At 37.5% G+C, this 27,698-nt stretch overlaps 1 protein-coding gene across 6 annotated transcripts in view; it reads right to left on the reverse strand.

Moving 5' to 3' along the window:
• ODAD2 (outer dynein arm docking complex subunit 2) overlaps positions 1 to 27,698 on the reverse strand; it is a 266,790-nt gene that overhangs the window by 102,845 nt on the left and 136,247 nt on the right. For all 6 annotated transcript variants that reach the window (XR_002785889.2, XM_064284958.1, XM_023548827.2 and 3 more), the window contains one exon: positions 11,877 to 11,991. Coding sequence is in view for 5 of the 6 variants with exons in the window: in XM_064284958.1 (XP_064141028.1) it covers positions 11,877 to 11,991 (115 nt within the window). In the remaining variant the exon portion in view is untranslated. The remainder of the gene's footprint in view (positions 1 to 11,876; positions 11,992 to 27,698) is intronic.

A 27,698-nucleotide genomic window follows, 5' to 3' on the forward strand; every position in this document is an offset into this window, starting at 1 on the left:
CTAGTCATCAAACTAGGATGTAGAACATTATCTTTATGAACTGTTATGCTAATTGACCTAGTAGTCTGAGGATACTATGGTCCTGAGCCTTCAAACCCAGTAAATCAATTCCAGGAAGTATTTTGGTATGTCTCAGAAGTATCCATAACCATGCCCCCAAGTGCTTTATTGTACATATGAACATATATGTAGCACATACAAACGTGTATATACGTATACCCACAAATATACCTATATATGTACATGCATGTACTCCCACACGCCTTCCCACACCCATATAGCATACACATCTATGTAACCACACACATATTTTTTGCTTGTTATTACTGTTGTTGCAAAACTGTATGTTACAGCATATTTTTAAAAATATTGTGTTATAGGTGAAAGTTTACATAGCAAATCAGATTCCCCCTCAACAATTCATACACAAATTGACATTGGTTACAATTCCCCTAAAGTGTCAACACTCTCACCATTTCTGTACTTATTGTGTTTGAGGTGAAAGTTTACCAGTGCAAATTAGTTTCTCATTCAAAAATTTGTACACAAATTCTTTTGTGACATTGGTAGTTCTTTATTCCTGTGTATCTCTCAGCGTCTTCATTTGCCTTGGTCAAGTTGTGCTGACTTCCCTTATATTTTGTATTGCCTTTCCCATTTTTATTAACACGTCTACTATTTTAGTAAGTGATTGCCTTCTCCTCTTCTGTCCCTGGTAACCATCAAAGAACGTTGCTTCCTGTGTTTATACCTGTTCTTGACTTTTTATAAAAGTGGCTTCATGTAATATTTCCCCTTTTAAGTTTGACTTATTTCATGCAGCATAATGTCCTCGAGATTCATCCATGTCATAAGATGTTTCATGGACTCATCATTATTCTTTATCATTGTGTAGTATTCCATTGTATGTACGTACCACAATTTGTTTATTCATTTATCTGTTGATGGGGACTTTGGTTGTTTCCAACTTTTTACTATTGTGAATAATGCTGCAATGAACATAGGTGTGCATACGTCTATTCAAGTCACTGCTCTTATATTTCTAGGATGTACTAGGAATGGGATTGCTGGATCATAAAGTATTTCTATTTCTAGCTTTTTGAGGAAACATAATACCATTTTCCATAGTAGTTGTACCATTTTACAATCCCACCAGCAGTGTGTAAGAGTTCCAACCTCCCCACAACCTTGTCAGCATTTGTTGTTTTTTGTTTTTTTCTTCAGTGCCATTTTTGCAGGGGTGAGATCGTATCTCACTGTAGTTTCTATTTGCATCTCTCCAATGGCTAATGGGAGCCTTGATGGCCCGGTGGTTAAGAGTTACTGCTGTAGCCAAAAGATCTGCAGTTAGAATCCACTAGTCACAACTTGGAAACCTATGGGCTAGTTCTACTCTGTCCTATAGGGTCACTCTGAGTCAGAATCGGCTCAACAGCAACAGGTGACGATGGTGTGATGATAACCGGCTAATGATGACAAGCATCTCTTCACGTGTTTGTCAGCTGCCTAAATGTCTTCTTTGGTGAAGCATCTGTTGATGTCCTTTGCCCATTTTTCTGATTGCATTGTTTGATTGCATTGAGTTGTTGAAGTTTTCTATGTATTTCAAAGATTGGACCCTTGTCAAAAATTTTTTCCCACTTTGTAGGGTCTTCTTTTACTTTTTTGGTAAAGTTGTTTGATGAGTAGAAGTATTTAATTTTTTAGGAGGTCCCAGTTGTCTAGTTTACCTTCTGTTGTTTGTGCATTTTTATTTGCATTTGATGGTGTCTTTACGCCAAAAGTTAGGACTCCAAGCTTTTTCCTTATGTTTTCTATCAAGAACTTTATAGTTTGTTTTAACATTTAGGTCTTTGATCCATTTTGAGTACGGTTTTCTGTGTGATGTGAGGTATGAATCCTGTTTCATTTTTCTGCAAATAGGTATCCAGTTTTGCCAGGACTATTTGTTAAAGAGACTTGCACGTCCCCATTGAATGGACTTCAACTCTTTGTCAGAGATCAGCTGTCCATAGATGGATGGATTTACTTCTCGGTTCTAAATTCTGTTCCACTGCTATGTGTCTTCTGTTGTACTAGTACTAGGCTGTTTTGATTACTGTGGCTGTATAATAAGTTCTGAGATTAGGAAGTGTGAGGCCTTCTACTTTGTTGTTCTTCTTCTTCAATATTGCTTTAGTTATTCAGGGCCTCTTTATTTCCATATGAAGTTGGAGATTAGATTTTCCCTTTTGTTAAAGAAGGTTGTTGGGATTTGGATCAGGATTGCATTATATTTATAGATCACTTTGGGTAGTATGACATTTTAGCAATGTTAAGTCTTCCAACCGATGAGTGTGGGATGTTTTTCCATTCATGTAGGTCTCTTCTGGTTTCTTGAAGTAGTGTTTTTGTAGTTTTCTTTGTATAAGTCTTTTGTGTTCCTGACTAGATTTATTCCTAGGTATTTTATCATTCTGGGGGCTATTGTAAATGACAATGTTTTCTTGATTTCCTTCTTGGAGTTCTCCTCGTTAGTGTAGAGGAACCCAACTGATTTTTGTATGTTGATCTTGTACCCGGCCACTTTGCTGAACCCTTCTGTTAGTTCCAGTAACTTTCTTGTGGAACCTCTGGGATTTTTTACATATATATAGGATCATGTCATCTGTGAACAGGGATAATTTTACTTCTCCTCTACCAATTTGGATTCCCTTTATTTACATTTCTTGCCTTATTGCTCTGGCTAGGACTTCCAGTGCAATATTGAATAGAAGTGGTGATAATGGGCATCCTTGTCTTGTTCCTATTATCAAGGGGAATGCTTTCAATTTCTCTCTGTTAAGAATAGTTTTGGCTGTTGGTTTTGCATATATGCTGTCATGGATTGAATTGTGTCCCCCCAAAATACATGTCAACTTGGTTAGGCCATGATTCCCAGTATTGTGCGGTTGTCCTCCATTTTGTGATTGTAATTTTATGTTAAAGAGGATTAGAGTGGGACTGGAACACTCTTACGCAGGTCACATGCCTTATCCAATGTAAAGGGAGTTTCCCTGGGATGTGGCCTGCACCACCTTTTATCTGTTAAGAGATAAAAAGGAAAACTTACGCCACCAAGAAAGCAGCGCCAGGAGTACAGCATGTCCTCTGGACCTGAGGTTCCTGCACTAAGATGCTCCTAGACCAAGGGAAGACTGATGACAAGGACCTTCCTCCAGAGCCAGCAGAGAGAGAAAGGCTTCCTCTGGAGCTGGTGCCCTGAATTCAGACCTTTAGTCTACTGGACTGTGAGAGAATAAATTTCTTCTTGTTAAAGCCACCCACTTGTGGAATCTTCTGTTACAGCAGCACTAGATGACTAAGACAGCCCTTAATTACGTTGAGAAATTTCCTGTCTATTTATATTTTGCTAAGAGTTTTCATCAGGAAAGGGTGTTGGATTTTTTTCAAATGCCTTTTCTGCATTGATTATGATTATGTGATTCTTTTCATTGTTCTATTTATGCAGTGAATTACATTGATTGATTTTCTAATGTGGAACCCCTTTTGCATCCCTGGTATGAATCCCACCTGAGCATGATGTATTATTTTTTTAATATGCTGTTGTATTTTGTTGGCTAGAGTTTTTTTTGAGAATCTTTGCATCTATATTCATGAGGAATATTGGTTTGTAATTTTCTTTTTGTATGGTATCTTTGCTTGGCTTTGGTATCAGGGTTTTGCTGGCTTCACAGAGTGAACTATAGTCGTTCATTTTCTATGTACTGGAATAGTTTGAGTATAATTAGTGTCAACTTTTCTCTGAATGTTTGGTAGAATTCTCCAGTGAAGCCATCTGGGCCAGGGCTTTTTGTCATTGTTGTTGGAAGTTTTTTTTTTTTTTAAACATCTACAATTTCTTCTTATGTTACAGCTCTGTTTAGATTTTCTACCTCTATTCGTGCTAGTTTAGTTAGGTAGTGTGTTTCTAGAAATTTGTCCATTTCTTCTAGGTTTTCAAATTTGCTGGAGTACAATTTTTCATAATACTCTGTTATGATCCTCTTTATCTCAGGTAGTTCTGTTGTAATGTCACCCATTTCATTTATTTTGGTTATCTGTGTCTTTTCACTTTTTTCCTTTGTCAGTTTGGCCAGTGGTTTGTCAATTTTATTGGTCCTCTCAAAGAACCAACTTCTAGTTTTGTTGATTCTTTCTATTATTTTTCCATTTCCTTTATTTCTGCTCTGATCTCTATTATTTCCTTTCTTCTGGTGACAGTGGGCTTCTTTTGCTCTTCCTTTTCTATTTGTTCAAGTTGTTAGGTTAAGCTATTGATTTCGGGCCTTTTTTCTTTTTTGATGTCTGCATTTATTGCTATAAAATTTTCTCTGAGCACTGTTTTTGCTGTCTCCCAGAGGTTTTGGTATGTTGTGTCTTTATTCTCATTTGATTCTAAGACATTTTTTCATTTCATTTTTAATTTCTTCTGTGACCCAATAGTTTTTAAGTGATGTGTTATTCAGTTTCCACGTATTTAATTTTTTCCTTGCTCTTTCTGTTATCGATTTCTAGTTTTATACTGTTATGGTCAGAGAAGATGGTTTGTATTATGTTGATGTTTTTTAATTTATTGAGGCTTGCATTGTAGCCTAGAATATGGTCTATTCTGGAGAATGGTCCATGTACATTGGAGAGGAATGTGTAGTATGCTGCTTTTGGGTGGCGTGTTCTGTACATGTCTATGAGGTCAAGTTGGTTGATTGTGTTATTTAGATCTTCTGTATCTTTACCGAGTTTCTTCTGTCCATGGTCGAAAGTGATGTTTTAAGTCTACTACTATTATTGTAGAACTGTCTATTTATCTTTTCAATTCTGTTAGAGTTTGTTTTATGTATTTTGGAGCTCTATCACTGGGTGCAGAAACATTTATTATGTCTTCGTGGTGAATTGACCTTTTAATCATTATATAATGCCCTTCTTTGACTCTTTTTTTTTTTTGACTCTTAGAATGGACCTTGACTTAAAGTCTATTTTATCCAAAATTATTACTGCTACTCCTGATGCCTTTTAGTTACTGTTTGCTTTATATAATTTTTCCATCCTTTGATTTTTAACTTAGTTATACCTTTGTGTCTAAGGTGTGTCTCTTGTAGGCAACATATTGATGAGTCATTGTTTTTATCTATCCTGTCACTCTTTGTCTCTTGACTGGTGCATTTAACCCATTTACATTCAGTGTGATTGTCTTCATTATCTAGGGCTGCTAGGACAGAAATAGCACAAGTGGATGGTTTTAACAAAGGGAAATTTATTCTCTGACAGTCTAGAAGGCTCAAAGTCCGAATTCAGGGTGCTAGCTCCAGGGGAAGGCTTTCTCTCTCTGTCGGCTCTGGAGGAAGGTCCTTGTCTTCAATCTTCCCTAGTTGAGAAGCTTCTCAGCACAGGGACCCAATCCAAAGGATGCACTATTCTCCTGGCTCTTGTTTCTTGGTGATACGAAGTCCCCTGTTTGCTCCTCTCTTTTATATCTCAAAAGAGATTGACTTAAGACAAAACCTAATCTTGCAGATTGAGTCCTGCCTTATAAACATAACTGGTTCTAATCCTACCTCATTAACATCAGAGAGGTAGGATTTAAAACGCATAGGAAAATCTCACCAGATGACAAAATGATGAATAATCACATAATGCTGGGAATTATGGCCTATCCAAGTTGACACACATTTTGAGGGATCATAATTCAATCTTTGTCATTGATTACCAATAGGTAATAACTCATTGCTGTTATTTCATTAATTTTTTGTGGTGTTAATAGTTTCTTTGCTCATCTCAATTTTCTGTGCTGAGTTCTTTTTGTACATGGATTTTCTTTTCCTATTGATCATTGTTGTTTTTATGTTTACTGAGCCAATTTTATTTTCTCCATTTTGGAGAGAAGATTTATTCATTTTCGTTGTGATTACCCTGAAGGTCACCTTTATTCTCTTAAATTTAGAACAGTCTGTTTTATCTTGGAATCACCTTGACTTCCTCTCTATATGGAAGTTTATTCCCTCTTTTTGTTTTGAAGTTGTCATTGTTTACAACTTAACACGTCTCGTCCCCTGTAGTCAGTTTTATAGCTTTATTTTACTTTCGTGAAATCTTTATCTGGGTTAGTATTTGGGTGATGCTGTTGTGTGTCTTTATCTCACGTTGTCATCTGATGTTGTTTGTTCTCTATCTGAAGGATTTCCTTTAATGTTTCTTGTACGGCTGGTCGGGTTTTTATGAATTCCCTTAGTTTCTGCTTATCTGGGAGTGTCTTTGTTTTTGAAAGACATTTTTGCTGGATATATGATTCTTGGTTGGCAATTCTTTTCTTCCAGGATTTTATACATGTCATCCCATTGCCTTCTTTCCTGCATGGTTTCTGATGAGAAATCAGCACTGTCATGGATTGAATTATGTCCCCCCAAAAATGTGTGTATTAACTTGATCATGCCATGATTCCCGTATTCTGTAGTTGTCCTCCATTTTGTGACTGTAATTTTATGTTAAAGAGGATTAGGGTGGGATTGTAACACCCTTACCAGGTCACATCCCTGATCCAGTATAAAGGGAGTTTCCCTGGGGTGTAGCCTGCACCACCTTTTATCTCTCAAGAGATAAAAGGAAGTAAGCAGAGAGTTGGGGACCTTGTACCACTAAGAAAGCAGTGCTGGAAGCAGAGCACGTCCTTTGGACCTGAGGTTCCTGTGCTGAGATGCTCCCAGATCAAGAGAAGACTGACAACAAAGATCTTCCTCCAGAGCTGACACAGAAAGAAAGACTTCCCCTGGAGCCGATGCCCTGAATTTGGACTTCTAGCCTATCGGACTATAAGAGAATAAATTTCTCTTTGTTAAAGCCATCCACTTGTGGTATTTCTGTTATAGCAGCACTAGATGACTAAGACAAGCTCTTAGTCTTATTGATGCCCCTTTGTAAGTGATATTTCATTTTTCATGAGCTGCTTTCAGGATTCTTTCTTTGTCTTTGATTTTGGAAAGTTTGATTATGACATGTCTTGGTGAATTTCTCCTGGGATCAGTCCCATATGGGGTTTGTTGGGCTTCTTGGATGGAAAGCTTATGGTCTTTCATGATATTTGGGAAGTTTTCTGCCAATGTATCTTCAAAAATTCTCTCTGTACTTTTTTTTCTTCTCCTTTTCTGGAATTCCTATTATGAGTAAATTATTCCTTTTGATGGTGTTCCACATAACTCTTAAGCTTTGTTTTCCTTCATTCTTTTTTTCTGATTGTTCCTCAAAGAAATTAGTATCAAGGGACTTGTTCTCTATTTCACTGATTCTTTCTTCCATTGATTCAATTCTACTTCTGTGTCCTTCCATTGTGTTATCTCTTTCTGGCATTTGTTTGTTAATCTTCTAAATTTCTAGTCGTTGTGTATGTATGGTTTCTAATTGTCTAATTGAGTCTGTCATTTTCTTCTTGTACTGTTTTCCTGAATTCTTCTAGGGTTTTCCTTGATCTCTTTGAGGATCCTAAATATAAGTCTTTTGAATTCCTTCTCAGGTAGTTGTCATTTATCCCTCAGGAAGGGTTTCTTTCCCTTTATTTTGCTCACTTGTTTGACCTGTCTTATCCTGTTTTTTTCATATGATTTTTTACTGTCTGCTGTCTCTGAGGTATTAATGTGTTATTTTATTTATATATTTATTGATTGTATATTTGTTTTGCCCTTTTTTTTTTGTTTTGTTTTGATATATCAGGGCAGGAGAGGCAGGTGTGCTCCACTGATCACTGGTCTGGTGGCATGGGAACACTAGCCACCTATTCCCAGGTGGTTGGGGCAGTGGTGGGAGACAGGTGGGGTGGGTACATATTGCTGCTGTTCATTGGTCTGTTGGTGCAGGAGTGTATGCTGCTGCTTGCCAGGTGAGCAGGATGGTGGGGGGTTGACAGGCAGGGCAGATGGTGTGCTGCTGCCAATCACCAGTCTAGTGGCATGGTAATGCTCTCTGTCACTCTCCAGGTTGGCAGGGCAGCAGACTGGAGGCTGATGCATGGAGCAGGCACATGCTGCTGCTGGTCATAGGTCCAGTGGTGTGGGGGCACACACTGCTGCTCATCGGGTGTACAGAGCTGCTGTGTGGGTGGCAGGCAGGCCAGATGCATGTCGCTGGTCACAGGAGGGGTGGGGTGGCGGGGCAGGGAGGGTCATACCATGGTCCCCAGGCCAAGTGGGCAGCAAGAGTGGGGTGGAGAGCTCTTGCTGCTGGTCACTGGGAGTGTAGAGGGGAGCAAATTCCTCTGGTTACTGGGCATGGCATGGGTGCCAGGGCACTCCCCGTAGGCTGCAACCAGCCATCGGGGGGACCTGGACACAACAAATGCAAGGAGGATGGGGGCTGCCTGGACTCTGGTCCAGTGGCAGACCTCCTGCTGACACTCTATAGATCTTTTGCACCATGTGCACTACCCACTCTAATGGTCGGGGACTGCCCCGGTGAGTAGTCCCGTCTCTGGTTCCTAGCTCCCTCTCTCCTCTGTGGACACCAGGATCCCTGGAGCTCTCACTCACCTTCCTGTGCTTTCCCTTCTTAGATCCAGTTCATGTCCTGCTCATCTTGCTTCACTCTGGGTTTGTTTACACAGCTTCTCTGTCTGCTATTGGGAATTCTGTGAAGTTGCCTTCCTGTGCTCCTCACTGGGGTTGCTGCCCACTTTGTCTCAAGATAGACACACTGGCAAGGCACCTCTGATCCATAACTTCCTCATTTGCTGTTTTTGTTCAATTGCTCCTTCCAGTTGGTGTTCTGTCTAATTCTTTGTCCTTCCTTTTGATCTCAGGGTTCCAGGATTCTCATCTGTATCTGTTTCATTTGGTTTCTTGGGTCTTTGCTGTAGGGGACAGCATGATGTGTCTGACTAAGCTATCCACCATCTTAGGCTGTCTCCCTTTAGTATGCTTTTACTTCTTATCTCCCCATTACCTAACATGTTTGGTTAAATCATCTGGTAGTTCAGATCCAGGTTGTTATTGTGATAATACTATTCTATTTTTATTTTATGTCATTATTTTAACTCAATTCTTAATAATTTGATCAAATCTGAAAGCAAATTATAAAACAAGTTATATTTAACTTGTTTATTGGTTTATTTATTTATCATTGCTTCTTATAACTCACATTGTTCTCTTTCATAGAATCTTTTTTTTTTTTTTTTGGTTGAAAAATATTCTAAAGTAATTTGACAATTTTTCAGAAAAGGTATATGGGGTACTTGTAGTATTTTGTTCTCACTTTGTACTAATGCTTGAATGTTAATCTTTCAGGGTATAGAATTCCAGGAGAAAATTATTTTTGCCTAAGGATAGTAAAAAGGAGCCCTCATGGTGCAATGTTTAAGCACTGGGCTGCTAACCAAAATGTCTATGGTTCAAACCCACCAGCTGCTCCTCAGGAGAAAGGACCCAGCAATCTGCTCTTGTGAAGAGTATAGCCTAGAAAACCCTATGAGGCAGCTCTACTCTATCACACTGGGTCTCTATAAGTCAGAATCAGCTCAATAGCACATAACAGAAACAAGGACGGAGTAAAGGCATTGCTCAATTTTTTTTTTTTTTTAGTTTTTCAGGATATAGAATTTCAGAACAAAACTTGTTTTCCTCAAAGGACAATAAAGGTATTGTTTATGTTTTTCTTTTTTTTAGAATTCATTGTAGTCAATGTTAAGTCTGTCACTGTTATTCTTGCTCTTTTGAAAACTTTTTTCTTTCCTTTAATTTCAAGAAATACCAAGTTTGAATTTTGACTAAGTGTGGACATTTTTGTTTGCTTATTTTTCCTCCTTGATACTAACTGAATCTTTTCAATCTAAAACTAGAGTTTCTTCAGCTCTTTAGCTCACAGAAGCATCTCTCTCTTTTTTTAATGTAAGTATGTCTTCACTTCAATTACTCTTTTTCTTTCTTTTGAGTTTTCATGTCCTATTTTTCTTTTTACTCTTACTTTACAATCTTAGTTGTGATTTTACCTTCCAGCCAGATCCATCCTAATACTCACACCTTCTATTAAATTTATTATTTTTCCAAGTACATTTTTTTAATTTTCAAGAATGATTTCTTAATCTATGAATGTTTCCTTTTCAATAACAGCCTGTTTGGACATAGTGTCCCCCTTGAATCTCCTGAGAATATTAATTAAAAAAATTTAAAGTTATCTTCTGTCCTTTATATTATGTTTCCTCTGAAGTTAGTTGTCCTGCTTCTTAATCTTGGCTTGCCCCTTTAAAGCCATTAGTCTTCCTTAAATGTTTGATGATCCTTAGTTGTTCATTTTTATGAATGAAGGACTGGGCTGATTAGTTCAAATAACTAACGTGGATATCATTCACGGATGTGTAACAAACTTTCCCCAGTAGACTTCTTTCTTGTTCATGAAAGGATATTGTTTAAATTTTGTATATTTTTGAAATTCACTGAACTTTATGACAATGCAATCATATTGTATGTCTATTTCTGCAACTTTTTTTTCTGTTCACTATGTTTGTGCTATAAAAAAAAAAGTGCTATATTGATGAATATATTGCTGAAATACATTCATTTTTCATTGCTGCTTTGGTGTAAAATATACTACCACCTTGTTGTCCATTTTCCTGTAGATGAACATTTAATTTGTTTTATTCTCTTTCTCTTTTTTTGCTATTAAAAATAATGATTCCATTAACAAGTTGGTAGCATACTCCTAGTATGCAACACAATTCGCTCTTTATAAAAAGTTATTTCTAGTCAAATATTTTGAATGATATTTAGAGTCATGTTGTTTATTATAGAAATAAAACTCCCTAGATAAAAATACTCAGCAAAGAGAAAAAGATTCAGCAACAAGGTTCTTAAAGAAAACCTTAGACCTATAGCAAATTTTAAAGTAAATATAACAGGAACAGGCTTAAAAAAGATCTTTAGAGAAAACAGAAAAATTTACAAATGAAGAACTAAAAATAAACTTTAGAAGTCTCTAGTTTCTACCAGCAAATAAGAAAGCTGGGACTTGGTGAAATTATGTGACTTTTTCAAGGTAATAAATAACCTTAGTGATCTGTCACTAAGGAGCCTTAGTGGCACAATGGTGAAATGCTCAGCTGCTAACCTAAAGGTTAGTGGTTTAAACACACCAGCCGTTCCATGGGAGAAAGATGTCGCAGTCTGCTTCTGTAAAGATTTACAACCTTGGAAACCCTATGGGGTAGTTCTACTCTGTCCTATAGGGTTGCTATAAGTCAGAATTGACTCAACAGGAATGGGTTTTGGATCTTTCACTGCAAGATATAAATACCGTGGAACCAGTCATCACAGACATGCTGTCACTCCCTGTAAGGAGCAGGTAAATGCAGACTTTTTTTCTATCACTCAACTGGTAAGAACAGTCAACTTTTCTTCACCCTGATTTACCTGGGACACTTGTTTCCATTTCACCAGCCAGATGGAACATGGTAAGCACTGCCATCTTAGGCTAGTTTTACTTGGCATTTTAAAACTGATCAGGAAAACGCATTGTTCAGAAATTATTTTGGCATAAAAATTGTTCAGTGCTGTTTTGCACAAGATAATTCTGACCAAAAATAAGTCCAAAGTTGTTAGTAAACTCTAGCGTCATTATACCGAGTCCCTGGGTGGCACAAATGGCTAAGCACTCAGCTACTAACCAAAGGGTTGACAGTTCAAGTCCACCCAGAGATGCTTTGGAATAAAAGCCTGGCGATCTACTTCTGAAAGGTCAGAGCCTTGAAAACCCTGTGGTGCACATACTCTGCACACACGGGGTCACCACAAGTAGGAATTGACTCAACAGCAACTGGTACGAGTAGTGACATTATTCAATACAGTATTAGAAATTTCTAGAATGAATTTACAGTCTTTTCTTACCTTAGCATTTTCAATGCAGGGGCAGAGGGCCCACGCTGCACTGGCCTTCACATCTGGGTGGGGGTTTTTTAGCAATGACCACAACAACCGAACTCCATCTAGGCGGTCAATGATCCTATTTGAAAACATAATGATATAAAGTGTATAAATTGCATAAGTTGTAGTTAGTGGGTGAAAATGAAAACTTACATGACCCAACTATTTACATGATTTTAATTACTTTTCTCCTTTTCACATCTTGATCGTGTGTTTCTTTGCAAAACTTTAAGAACAGTGTGGATATAACATGCTGTTGAATGGTCAGCCCTTTGGTTTCAGTTTTCAATTCATGACATGGCAAGCAAGTTACACGATAATGACCAGCCGTGTAAACTTAAAATCAATCCGTGTCATTTCTTAATTAGCTGGACGCAAACCATGACCTAAATTTAAACATACTGGACCCTTTCAGATGGTAACATCTAAACACTTTCCAAAACAAATATTTATGCCTCAGAACTGTGCAGTTACCTTTTTTATTTGGTCTAGGCTTAATTTACTCACGGTACTCTATGACATAGTTTAAACTCCTTCAGTCCTAATCTAGCATTAGGAATTAAAATCCTTACACCACAGTGCATCCTTTGTTGAGCACGAATAACACGTAACTTGTTTTCCGTATGCTCCCTTACCAGCAAGACTAACACTGCACATTGCGTTATAATTACTTAAACACACTGTAATCAAAATATCTTCATGACTAGCTGAAAAATGAATTATCATCAGAGTCATCTCTACACCATCTGTCTTCTGTTTATATATCAATCAGTCTGAGGAGCATAACCTCACATTAAGGTCCACAGAGTACTTTCAATTGAGAGGAAGGCCAAACAAAACTTAATATCCTTTACAAACATGGCTTTGTTCAGAAAGAGATGTTAAACTGAAAGCAGATGAAAAAAGATAAAGAACATCAAAATTCCTTTGATTTTTAATCTCAAGTTAAGTTAAACACATGTAGTATTTAACCACAGATATGATAAATACCATTAGCCTAAAATACCAGTCAAATTCTTTCTTGAAAAGTGATGTAAAAACATCTACATTTCTTGATTATCTGAAATGAGTTTCCCAGAAAAAGAGAAATGGATTATTCCAAAAGTTCCAAGTAGAATATTGGTTTTACATAACCTTATAAGATGATGAGGCAAATAACCCTTAGTGAGACAGAAACTGTCTCTTAAAAAAAATGACTTTTAATAAGAAAAAAAATGTATTAAGAAAGTAACTTGAAGTTTAACTAAACACCTTTTCTAACTTCAAAAGTTTTCTGTCATGTAATACGGAGATAAAAGTTTTCTTTCTCAACTATAAAAATCAGCTTAGGCGAAAAAATATACTGGGCATTACACAATGAAGAATTTACTTTAAAAATGAAGTTTAAAATGTTCACTGTCTTACATATGCCACTGAAAATATAATGAATTCCATCCTTTGGGCCTCTACGTATTTTTTTGTATTTCAAGTTCATAATTAATGATAGTGAATGACAGCCTGAGCTACCCTCTCACAAATTTAACAGTAAAATTAGAATTAGTAATATACATTGTTGGACATAATTTCTTATTAGAGTAGAAGTCATTTGGATGTCATTTGGATGGCACACATTTTCTGGTTCACACACACACAAAAAATTCAATTCTGTACCTCCTAGGCAAAATTTCACAATTAATTAAAAATTTGCTGTAATAATTGTAAAAATAGATATATTTGTCCCCCTTGCTCACCCTAAACCCTAGGCACTTCATCAGCTGCTTAGTTATAACAATGAAGATTTTTACCCTGTTACTGGTGTCTTAAAAGAAAGACTCAGCACAGTACAGAGTAATAACCTTATACTAAAACCAAAAAACTAAACTCATTGCCATCGAGTGAATTCCAACTTACAGTGACCCTATAGGACAGAGTAGAACTGCCCCATAGGGTTTCCAAGGAGCAGCTGGTAGTTTTGAACTGCTGACCTCTTGGATACCAGCCAAGTTCTTAACCACCACGTCACCAGGGCTCCAACTTCATATTAGAAAACATTATTAAAAACATTTTTAAATACAAGAGCTAACAAAGTCAGGTGGCATCAGGAAAAGCCAGTCAATAAACTTCACCTTGTCCCTTTCATTTCGCTCATCCTCTATATCCGATCAGTCACCGCTGATTTTTACTTCACAAAAACTCAAGTATCTGTCCTTGATTGTTTCATTCTCCCTGCCAGCATCTGAATCCCTTCACTACCCCTACCAGCTGCATATACCAAGTGGAGTTCCATAAGAATGAATAAATCCACCCCAGAAGAAATACAACCAGAATATTCCTTACAAGAGAGTATGGCGGCAGGACTTTAGCTAAGTTGCATTAAGCACTTCACTAGGAAAGAAAATCATGGTTGGTAAAGCAGAAGGTCAGCAAAAATGAGGGAAACCCTCAATGAGACAGATTAACACAATAGCCTCAACAATGGACTCAAAGATGCCAACTATTATGAAGATGGTGCAGAGCTAGGCAATGTCACATTCTGTTTTCCATAAGGTCACCGTGAATCAGAGGTACTTGATAACAACTAACAACCAGTTCCGTAACTGTTGTATAACTTCTTTTATGCCTTCCAATTTTTCTCAATTCCAATCTATCATAAAAATCACTATGAAATTAATCCTCCTAAAGAGCCATCTAGAGCTTCCACAGCAGCCACTTGAAAGTAAGGTCCCAGGAATGTTCATTTGGTCATTGCAACACCCAGCACATTCAATCAATACTTGTTGAATGATTCACAGTGAAAAGGTCGCTCCCATGAGAAAAGCTCTCCAATGGCCTCTCATTGCCTGTGTGACACTAAAACCCCAATTCCTGAGCTCAGCATTTCGAATTTCCAGTGAGCTGGTTTATTCCTCCCAATTCACTGTTTTTTGGCATTTGCTCATGAAACACTGTTTGACCAGCTACTAAACACTAAATGCCAGGCATCCAAAAAACAAATTTTTTTTAATTGTGCTTTAAGTGAAAGTTTACAAATCGAGTCAGTCTCTCATACAAAAATTTATATATACCGTGCTATATACTCCTAGTGGCTCTCACCGTAATGAGACAGCATACTCTTTCTCTCCACCCTCTGTTTCCGTGTCCATTCAGCCAGCTTCAGCCCCGCTTTGCCTTCTCATCTCCCCTCCAGATAGGAGCTGCCCACATAGTCTCATGTGTCTACTGGAGCCAAGAAGCTCATTCCTCGCCAGTATCATTTTCTATCTTACAGTCCAGTCCAATCCCTGTCTGAAGAGAGTTGGCTTTGGCAATGGTTCCAGTCTTGGGGCTAACAGACAGTCTGGGGACCATGACCTCTGGGGTCCTTCTAGTCTCAGGCAGACAGTTAAGTCTGGTCTCAAAAAAAAAAAAGAAAGAAAAAAAGGTATTTTAATTATCCTTCAGGAAACTACAGTCTCGGGTGGGAGATAAATAACCCAAAAAACCAAACCTGTTGCCACAGAGTCAAGTCTGACTCATAGCAACCCTATAGGACAGAGTAGAACTGCCCCATAGGGTTTCCAAGGCTGTAATCTTTACGGAAGCTGACAGAGTGCCACATCCTTCTGTGGAGGAGCTGGTGAGTTCAAACCACCGACTTTTCTGTTAGCATACAAGCACTTAACCACTGTGCGACCAGGCCTCCTTCTGGGGATAAATGGACCACTTTAATCTGTTATAATAAATGCTGCTATAGATATATGCATAGGGTTTTATGTGAACTTATCAGAGAGACATGAGCTTACTGATGATACCATAGATATCCTTCTCCCAACTGTAACCCTTTGTCCATGCTGCCTCCATTTTTTACTATAATAATGTATCTTTTAAGACCTATAACAAATCTCTTCCACAAATCATCTGGCTTCTCCTCCCTTAAGCCCTCTAGTGAATTTTGCTGTCTCCCTTCCTGGCATTCATAACATATTGTCTTGTAGTCTTGAGTTGCTTTTACCTCCCCCATTACTGCGTAATCGCCTTGACAGCAGGAATCATGTATTGGTCACTATGCTTCAAAAAAAAAAAAAAAAAGCCAATCCCATTACCATCGATTTACTCATAGCGATCCTATAGGACATTACAGAACTGCCCCATACGATTTTGGAAATCACTAGGGCAGGTGGTGGATTCAAACTGCTGGCCTTTTTGGTTGGCAGCCAAGGTCTTAACCGCTTCTCCACTAGGGCTCCATGCCACGCTTAAAACCAAAAAAAGCAAACCTGCTGCCGTTGAGTCGCTTCTGACTCATGCGACCCATGTTTAGGACATGCTAATATAGACAGTGAACACTGGTTACAAGGATCTGAAACAGGACAGTCTTTGCTTACTCCTTTTTCCATTAATCCAAAAATCTCTGCTAACGCAAATATTTATTTTTTAAACCTCATGCATGTGAACTACGTGTTCAAATTCTAAACCAAACCATTAGAATTAAGTTTTCATTTAAAGCTGTCTTCTAAGTGCATTTTCACAGAATTTCTTTAATACTTTATTGCTTTTTGCATATACAACGACGGATTTATAGATAGAAATAGACAATTGCTGTTCAGTCAACTCCAACTCATGGCAACCTTAAATATAAGAGAACGAAAGGCTGCCCAGTCCTTCATCATCCTCACAATTGCCAGCATGTTCGAGCCTATTGTTGCAGCTCTTATGCCACTCCACCTCACTGAGGGTCCTCCTCGCCCTCTCTGGCCTGCTACTTCACCAAACACGATGTCCTCTTTCAGCGATTGGGCCTTCCTGATGACATGTTCAAAGCAAGCAAGTTGGACAGTGTTGTTTTGTGATTCATAAGGTTTTCACTGCGGGTTTTTAATATTACAAAGTAGATCACCAGGTCTTTCTTTCCAGAATGTCTTAATGTGCAAACTTCCCTGAAACCTGTCCACCACGGCGACCCTGTTGGTATTTGAAATGCCAGTGGCATAGCTTCCAGCATCACAGCAACACGCAAGCCACCACAGTACGACAAACAGACAGGTGTTAGGACAGACGTGTAGGTGGTTTTAATTTACTCCACTGTCCATTATTCCCTTTTGTATAGGTCTTTAATGTGGTTAGCCTCTCTGTATTCAATTCCAGTGGCATGTTAGTTAGCTCTTCCTGTATTTATAACATGAGAATTTTACACTCATCCTCTGATATCATAAAACCAAAACGGAATTATCTGTTTTTGAAATCTTCAACTTTATCAGAAAAATCACTCTGCCTGGCTGGCAGAATAACAGCTCCAGAAAAATGAGGACATTTTCATATTCTGTTTTTTTTTTTTGTAAAAAAAAAAAAAAAAAAAGAAATCCAACAAATCAAAAAGATGCTTATTATGTTTCTTTGTCTCTTTTGTTATAGTAACCTTTTTCAGGACTGTTTAAGAAGTCTGGTTGAGGACAAACGTATGAACAAATGTGAACAGTGGGCGCCCACACCATAGACAAGGCTAAGATTGTGGAGTTTCTTTCTGGCAACGGCAGTATATGTATTTTGAAACGACAATTCTGCATGTTTTCTAAAAATTTTACAACAGTTGCTGAAAACTGCACTGATAAATAGTATTATACGACAAGGGCTGAAATTAAATGTGAGTAGCCTAAAAGAGTATAATACTCTTAAACCACAACATTAAAAGATGCAGCTGAACCTACAGATTTTGAAACTAAGTTGGCAATTCAGTAAAATGGATACATAAATGTATGTCAGAATTAAATGATAAATCTGCAAAAAACTATGATTAGGAAAAAGTATTTTACAAAAAAATCCTCAAAAAAAAACTGGAAATATTTTAGACATTATACCCTAAACCTCGCCCAAAAAATGTAACTTAAAAAAATCCTCAAAGTTTTCATTTATATATTCTCTACAAGAAGCTGCGGAAGACCAAATTTAAAGATGTGAGTATGATGGTTTGGGAAGGAAAGTCATGTATTCCCAGAGGTCCTTGGCCTTGGCTAAGCATAAGGAGAATAGTCTATCTTTTCCTAGTTGGTGTAAACAATATGACTGAAGTCCTTCGGTGCTGTGCTCAGCTGCAACCAAAAGGTTGGAGGTTTGAGTCCACCCAGGGGCATCTTCGAAGCCTGGTGACCTACTTCCAAAGAGTCAGCTATCAAAAACCCTAGGAAGCATAGTTCCACTCGGACACACATGGAGTTGCCATGAGTCAGAGTTGGCTCAATGACAACTTTTTTTTTAAAGCAATATGATTAGAAAGATTCTAAAAACTTCCTTTCAGACAAAAACTTATTTAATACAGTAATTATTAATTGAGCATCTACCAAGTGCAAGGTCCCCAGGTGGTGCAAACGGTTTGCACTCAACGACTAATTAAAAGGTTGGTGGTTCAAACCCACCCAGTGGTGCCACAGAAGAAAGGCCTGGCAATCTGCTTCCATAAATGTTACACCCAAGGAAACCCCACGGAGCTCAGTTCTACTCTGTAACACACGGGGTCACAGTGAGTTGGAATCGACTCCGCAGCAACCAGTGTTTGGTTTTGTGTCATGTGCTGGGCATTTTTTGAGGCACTGGGGTTTTTCAGTGATGAAAGCAAATAAAAACCCCTACTCTCTGGGAGCTTATATTATTTTTGGGAAATGACATACAACCAATGAATAAAAGAGCAATCGATATACTAAATGTTGGTAAATGATTAAAAAAAAAAACCAAACCCACTGCCATCAATTGGATTCCTACTCCTAGCGACCCCATAGGCCAGAGTAGAACTGCACCATAGAGTTTCCAAGGAGCGCCAGGCGGATTCAAACTGCCGACCTTTCAGAGAAAAATAAAGCAGAGAAGGGGAACAGGGGATGTTGGGGAAGAGGTGGCAGGTACACCGAGACAATACTCATTGAAACAGTGACATCTGAGCAAAAAGCCTGTCACCGTGGAGAAAGGTATTCCAGTTCCTAGCACAAGTTTCAGCACAGTGAACAAGTCATTCTCGGTAAATATTAAATGAAAGTTACTCATCATTACATTCATCGACTATTAGTGCTGGATCTTAGAGAACATCTGCTCTAACACTTTCATTGTATAATGAGAAAACAGAGGTGAGGTGGCCTCATGCGTTTGTTATAGAAGCAAATAGAACATAATGATTTGGGTGAGAGCATTAAAGCCAGCTGACGGAAGGTTCCCAAAATAGAGAGCAAAACATAATAATACAAACGTCCAGACGTATGGTCACCAACACAGTGACAAGACACCCATTCCACTACCCCTTCTGGATGTAGAAGAAAAATGTAAAAATGGTGTGATGTAATTATAAAAATCCCCCAAATACTGGAAGTAGTAAACACACACCGTCCCTAAATAGATTGACGTTAAAAATTATTATTGGATAAATCTACATTACTACCTCTAATTTGGGGCTTTATGACTGTGATGAAGTGGGTACTCCGCAAAACAACAAAACACACACAGGGAGCAACCTAAGGGTAGTTGGTGTCTTCCTTATGTACCACCACCACTACCAGTTGCCGTCAAGTTGATTCCGACTCATAGTGACCCCACGTGTGTCAGAGTCGAACTGTGCTTCATAGGGTTTTCAATGACTGATTATTTGCAAGTAAATTGCCAGGCCTTTCTTCCAAGGTTCCTCTGGGTGGGCTCAAACCTCTAACCTTTCAGTTAGCAACCAAGTCCATTAACCATCTGCATCACTGACCTTATGTATACAGCCTTGTACTGTTGACAGGTCTTAGATTAGATAATTGTATAGCCATGGGTTCAAATTCTGAGACTGCTATTTATAGCCACAACTTTTGGTAAATATTTAATCTCCTGGATTAAATAATTAATTCTCATCGATTAAAATCAGGATAATACCCATCATCTAGTGAAATAGCCAATATAATACCAGACAGATAGTAGGAACTGAGTTAAGGTTAGTTTCAATCCAGGGATTGATAAATATGCAAACAACTTTAGATAATCTATGGTTATATCCAGTAATACGAAGTAATTATATCCAGAAATTAGGCTAAGTCAAGTTTTATTTAGAATATAAAAATCCATTGCCATTCAACTCAGAGCAATCCCACAGGACAGAGTAAAGCTGCCCCATAGACTTTTCAAGGCTGTAATCTTTACAGAAGCAGGCTGCAGCATCTTTCTTCCATGTGGCTGGTGGGTTTGAGCCATCAACATTTCGGTTACCAGCTGAGCACTTAACCAGTGTGCTGCCAATGCTATAAATTTACTAATATATACTAAAAATATACTATAAATTGCTGAACTAAAACTTCTGATTTTATCGAGGCATATAGCCTCACTTGATTTTATGGGCACCATGTTAACCGTACAGATAGAAAAAACAATCTGGTTCATTTTGGTTTGAACTTGATAAGGTACACTTGCATTAACAGTTCATATGGTCTATGAAATATTTTGTTCTAATTTATGTAACAAAGACTTATCATACACTTTGATTAGAACTGTGATGTTGGTAAAGAACATTAACTACACCGTGTACTGCCAAAAGAATGAACCAATCAGTCTTAGAGGAAATATTACCAGAATGTTCCTTACAAGTGAGGATGGCAAGACTTCATTTGTCTTGCTTACTCTGGACATGTCATCAGCGAAGACTGATCACTAGAAAAGGACATAGATTTGGTAGAGTGGAGGGCTAAGAAAAATGAGGGAAACCTCTAATGAAATGGATTGACACAATAGAGCAAAAATGGATTCAAACATACCAATGATCACGAATATGGCACAGGACTGGGCCTTGTTTCATTCTGTTACACATAACGTGGCCATGAGTCAGAGCCAACTTAATGGCAACTAACAACAATGATACTGATTAGAAGTTTTGCAAGTAATCTATTTTTAATCTCCCATTTAAATTCCTATCTCAACTTCACCAAGGATTTCTAAGTTAACTATAGAGAGCCTCTGGGAATTGAGTAAGGAGTTTTCAGACCAGGAAGGAGAACAGACAGAGGAAAGAGTAGCCACAAAGAGATGGAATCATGAAATGGCCAACAGGTTTGGGGGACTGCAAGGAGCATGATGTAGTTGGGTTCTGGGTGTGGTGTGCTTGGGGATGATAGATGAGTCTGCAGAGTTAGTACAGGCCAGGTTTTGAAAGCTTTGTGTGAAAACAAATAAATGAAAGATGAAGGGATTCCTGTTCTCGAAGTTCAGAATCCTGGTTAAGCATTCAACTGCTAACCAAAAAACCAGTAGTTCGAATCCACCAGCTGTTCCTTAGAAACCCTATGAGGCAGTTCTACTCTATCCTATACGGTCTCTGTGAGTTGGAATCAAAACTCGACTGGCAACAGGTTTATCCCAGAAGTTCAGGTTTCCAGTAAAAATTAGCAATATATTCAATTGCAGGAGTCTGCTTATAAAAAACTACACAAAGACCAGACATTGCTAATTTTTTCCAAAAATCAATAGAATGCTAACAACAGAGGGAGCCACTTTAGTAGATCGTATAGTAAATATGATATGGTTTCCTGTTGCTGTTCTCTTTCCCTTACGTTTTTCATGAGTATTACTTATGTCATTAAACAGTCTTCAAAGCATCTTTGCTCTCCCCCCACAAAGAAAGTTTTTCTAGTTAGAATTATTATTGGATATTATTGGATAAATCTACATTATTACCTCTAATTCGGGGCTTTATGACTGTGATGAAGTGGGTACTCTGCAAAATAACACAACACACACAGGGAGCAACCTAAGTGTAGTTAGCATCTTCCTTATGTACCACCACTACCAGTTGCCGTCAAGTTGATTCCGACTCATAGTGACCCCTCGTGTGTCAGAGTCGAACTATGCTTCATAGAGTTTTCATTTGTCTTGCTTAATTTGGACACGACATCAGTGAAGACCGATCACTAGAAAAGGACATCAGATCTGGTAGAGTGGAGGGCTAAGGAAAATGAGGGAAACCTCTAATGAAATGGATTGACACAATAGTGCAACGATGGATTCAAACAAACCAATGATCGTGAATATGGCACAGGACCGGGCATTGTTTCATTCTGTTACACATAACGTGGCCATGAGTCAGAGCCAACTTAATGGCAACTAACAGCAACAATACTGACTAGAAGGACTTTTTTTTTTTTAACTGTCCCAAATCCTCCTCTTCATCATCTCTGTGACCATTTATGTGAAGAACTGTTCAGCCCCTAAGCAAACATAAGTGCATCACATTATGGGATCATCCTATATGGGTTGTTTTATAATCTGCTTTTAAAATTCAACAATATACAATAATCTAGAATATTAATATATATACATATATATATATATCATGTTAATGAATTGGTAGACTGAATATAGTTAAGATTGCCAATCTCCCGAAATCAAACTAAATATAGATTTCTAACAATACTTATTAAAATATCAGAAAGCTTTCTAAAAAAATTAGACAAGATGATTCTAAAAATTTATATAGAAATGTGAAAGATCTAGAATAGCCCAAACATCTCCAGAAGTTGGAGAGCTTACGCTATTATAAAACTATAGTAATCAAGAGAGCACGGTAGCGGCATGAGGATAGAAAAATAGATCAATGGGGAAAGGAATCCAGGAATAAACTCACCCATACACAGTCAACTGAATTTCAACCAAGGCACCAAGTTAATAAAATGGTAAACAGATAGTGATTTCAATAAGTGTTGCTGGAACAATTAGATGCTGTATGAAAAAATTAACTTTGACTCTTTCTTAAAAAACTAATCTTATAGATAAAATCAATGTACGATCCAAAATGCATCCAGAATAAAATAGGAGGAAATCTTCATGACATTGAGGTGAGCCAAGATTTCTTTGGCAGGACACAAAAAGCAATAACCCTAAAAGAAAAATTGATAAGTTGAGCTTGATCAAAATGAAATGTTTCAGCTCAAAAGACAGCCTTGATGCTGACTAGGAAAAAACATTCCACAGCACATAGATCTGACAATACATTTGTACCCAGAATATGTAAAGAACTTCTACAAATCAAGAAAAAAGACAAACAACCCCATTAAAAATGGGCAAAGGACTTGAACAGACCACACAAGAATATATACATGTGGTTAATAAGCACGTGAAAAGTTACTCAACACCATTAGTTACCAGAGAAATGCAAATTAAATCTATAAGGATACACCATATCGTCCAATTAGAATGGCTAAATTAAAACAAAACAAAAAGACTGACAACACTAAATGGGAGCATAAAATTATACAACCACATTGACGTACTATTTGGCAATTTCTAAAAAAGTTAAACATCTACCTTATGACCCAGCAATTCCACTCTAAGAATAGGCAAAACTAATCTATAATGATGGAAATCAGAAAGTGGTTGCTTGGAGTGGGGGTGGAGATTATTTAGGAAATGACATGAATAAGCTTTCGTGGGTGAAAGAAATATTCTATATCTTATTTTGGCTGCTGGATTTACAGGTCTATACAATTGTTAAAGCTCACCAAACTGAACATTCAGATGTAAAAATAAACCATACATTTGAGCAAAAAGAGTTCAGACAAAACAAACAAATACTGTATGCTTCCATTCAGATATACTCCAAATGCGAACAAAACAAAACAAAACAAAACAAAACAAAAGCATTCTCAGGTGTAAAACTATGACAACAAAGGAAGATACTAATTACTTTAAAAAGCAAGAGAGGGACTGCCTCCAGAGTGGAGAGCAGTGCCACTGGGTGTGTTATAATAAGGAAGGGGCAGTCAGGAGGTTTCTAGGACAATGATAACATTCTACTTCTTGGCTTGGGTTGCAGTTACAGAAGTCTTTCCTTTCTAATAATTAGCTAACATGTACATTTACATTATTCAGTTTCCTGTATGTGTATTGCATTTCACAAGTTGAAAGTTTTAAAAAAATGTGTTTTTACTTAATGTAAGCACACATACACATTCTGTCTCTCACAGGAAATAGTACTGACCAGCCCATTTACTCAGTTATTAAATCTAGGGCACGTCACACCTGGTAGATGATACATGCATATATATATATATAAAATGACTGAAGACCAGACGAGTTGTGGAATGACATCAAGGACATCATACATAAAGAAAGCAAGAGGTCATTAAAAAGACCAGAAAGAAAGAAAAGACCAAAATGCATGTCAGAAGAGACTCTGAAACTTGCTCTTGAAGGTCAAGGAGCTAAAGCAAAAGGAAGAAATGATGAAGTCAAAGAACCTGAACAGAAGGTTTCAAAGGGTGCCTCAAGAAGCAAAGTAAAGTATTATAATGAGATGTGCAAAGATCAGGAGATAGAAAACCAAAAGGGAAGAACACACTTGGCATTTCTCAAGCTGAGAGAACTGAAGAAAAAACTCAAGCCTTGAGATGCAATACTGAAGGATCTATGGTGAAAATATTGAACGATGCAGGAAGTATCAAAAGATGGAATACACACAGTCACTATAACAAAAAGAACTGGTTGACGTGCAACCATTTCAGGAGGCAGCACATGATCGGGAACCAATGACACTGAAGGAAGAGGTCCAAGCTGCACTGAAGACACCGGCAAAAAACAAAAAAAACAAGGCTCCAGGAATTGACAGAATACCAACTGACATGTTTCAACAAATAGATGCTGGAAGCCCTCACTCATCTATGCCAAGAAATTTGGAAGACAACTACCTGGCCAACTGACTAGCAGAGATCCAAATTTATGCCTATTCCCAAGAAAAGTAATCCAACAAAACGTGGAAATTATCAAACAATATCATTAATATCACACGCAAGCAAAATTTTGCTAAAGGTCATTCAAAAGCAGCCACAGCAGTATATTGATAGAGCACTGCCAGAAATTCAAGCTGGATTTGGAAGAGGATGTAGAACTAGGGATATCATTGCTGATGTCAGGTGGATTGTGGCTGAAAGCACAGAATACCAGAAAGATATTTACCTGTATTTTATGGACTATGCAAAAGCATTCAACTGTGTGGATCATAACAAATTATGGATAACATTGTGAAGAATGAGAATTCCAGAACACGTAATTGTGCTCATGAGGAATCTATACATAGGTCAAGAGGCAGTTATTTAAACATAACAAGGAGATACTACATGGTTTAAAGTCAGGAAAAGTGTCAGGGTTGCATCCTTTCACCACACCTATTCAAGCTGTATGCTGAGCAAATCATCAGAGCAGCTGGACTATCTGAAGAAGAATGTGGCATCATTTTTTTTTTTTTAGAGGGAGACTTATTAACAACCTGCATTATGCAGATGACACAACCTTGCTTGCTGAAAGTGAAGAGGGCTTGAAGCACTTACTGATGAAGATCAAAGACCACAGCCTTTGGTATGGATTATACCTCAACGTAAAATAAAAATCCTCACAACTGGACCAATAAGCAACTTCTTGATAAACAGAGAAATGATTGAAGTTGTTGAGGAGTTCATTTTACTTGGATCCACAATCAACACCCATGGAAGCAGCAGTTAAGAAATCAAAAGATGCACTGCATTGGGCAAATATGTTGCAAAAGACCTCTTTAGAGTGTTGAAAAGCAAATATGTCGCCTTGAAGACTAAGGTGCTCCTGACCCAAGCCATGTGTTTTTAATCACCTCATATGTGTGCAAAAGCTGGACGATGAATAAGGAATGAATAAGGAAGACAGAAGAAGAGTTGACACCTTTCAATTGCAGTTTTGCAAGGAATATTGAGTACACTATGGACTGCCAAAAGAATGAACAAACCTGTCTTGGAAGAAGTACAACCAGAATGTTCCTTAGAAGCAAGGATGGTGAGACTACGTCACATATTTCGGACATGTTATCAGGTGGGATCAGTCCCTGGAGAACATGCTAGCTGAATAGAAGGGTCAGCGAAAAACAGGAAGACCCTCAGCAAGATGAACTGACACAGTGGCTGCAACAATAGGCTCAAGCCTAACAAGGTCTGTGCGGATGGTGCAGGACCAGGCAGTGTTTCCTTCTGTTGTACACAGGGTCACTATGAATGGGAACTGACTTGACAGCGCCTAACCACAACTAACAATATATTTTATATATATAGATGGATATATATTTATAAAATGTGGAGAAATAAAATCCACATAATCCTCAAACAAGAAAAATAAAATCCCTAGAGCTTGTTTTGGGGAAACCCTGGAGCACAGTGATTAAGCACTCAGTTGCTAACCCAAAGGTTGGTGGTTCGAATCCACCAGCTGCTCCAAAGCAGAAAGAAGTGGTAGTCTACTTCCAGGAAGATTACAGTCTTGAAAATTTGATGGGGCAGTTCTACTCTGTCCTATAAGGTTGCGATGAGCCAGAGTCGACTCGACGGCAGTGGGTTTGGTTTCTTTTGGTTTAGAGCTTGCTTTAAAAGAAAAAACTAAGTTCAGAAGTTTAAATGATTCACTTGATTTTCATCTGGCTTTTTGGTATCTCAGTTAAGCCTACATAATTTTAAAAGTTAGACATTTTAGTCAAAAATAAACAACACAAAGGAAAATCTGAAAGGCATGAAAAATGTTCTTATTGATACAAACATGTAAAACATATATTCTACTTCATGTCTTGCACAAAGCCTAAAATGTCACAAAGACTGCTTCTGTGGCAAAAGAAATATCTGAGCAGCCACAAAAAGATTAAGTCTCTTCTCTTATGCAAACAAGCGTAGCTTTACTTTCTTTTTTTCTTCTTAAAAAAAATAAACCCAATGCAAAAAAAACCCTATGTAAATGCAACGTAATTATATTTAAACCACAGAAGATAGGAAACTTAGAGATTCTATGGTAAGTTTTAATTTTATCCTTGTGTACATATTTTATAAAATGGTCTTTCATTACATGATCACATAACACTGGACCATATAACAGTTCAACAAATGTTTATTTTATAATGTGTGGGAGGAAAATATTTTATAGGATAAATTGTGGGAAATTAGTACATTATTTGGGTAAACGGATATGTAAGATTTCTTAGAACCTTGAGCATTTACAGAATATAATAAAAAATGTTTTTGTTGTTTACCTTCTGAAGAACATGAAATTTAACCGTTTTATAGGCAGTTCCTTACTTACATTTAAAAGCTGACCTTTATATTTTAAGATTATTTTAAAGTAATGGAAAACTTAGGACAGTAAGAAATCAGCCTGTTTTGAATCATGTATGCCAGTCATTTTGTATAAAAGGACATTTTGTATAAAAGAACTCATGAATATTCATGAGTTCATAATAAATCCAAGACATGCCCTTATCATTAGGGTCCCTATCAACTCATATCTCTGAATATTAATTTTTTAAAAGCAAGGATAAAGTATTCATCCTACTTTTACCATATAAGATATATTTCAGGTTCACCAAATACAGGAAAAATTAACCCATAGTGATCAACATTGAGACAAAACCTAGTAAAGTGTTAGATTACAAACGCAAAGAAAAAGATCCTCAAGTCCTCCAGGCAAAAAGATTAAAAGAATTAGACTGGTATCAGATTTTTCAAAAAATGTTACAAAGCAAGACAACAATGCAGCCACATTTGTTTTAAAAATTCAGTGAAAGAAAATAGGAACAAAGACTTTATATCTAGCAAGGCTGCCCTGTGAGTGTTTATAGAAAAACAGTTTAAACATACAGGAACTTAGGGAATATTCTGCATACATGAGTCCTTCTTGAAGAGTCTACAAGTAAAAGATGACTGTAAAGCTTCAGCAAAAACTGATGATGAGTGTGTATACATATATACATATATATATATATATATATATATTTGCTATTGTTGTTGAGTGTCGTTGGGTTGGTTCTGGCTCATAGCGACCCTAAAACAA

The sequence above is a fragment of the Loxodonta africana genome, chromosome 4, assembly GCF_030014295.1.
Source record: "Loxodonta africana isolate mLoxAfr1 chromosome 4, mLoxAfr1.hap2, whole genome shotgun sequence".
Lineage (NCBI taxonomy): Eukaryota > Metazoa > Chordata > Mammalia > Proboscidea > Elephantidae > Loxodonta > Loxodonta africana.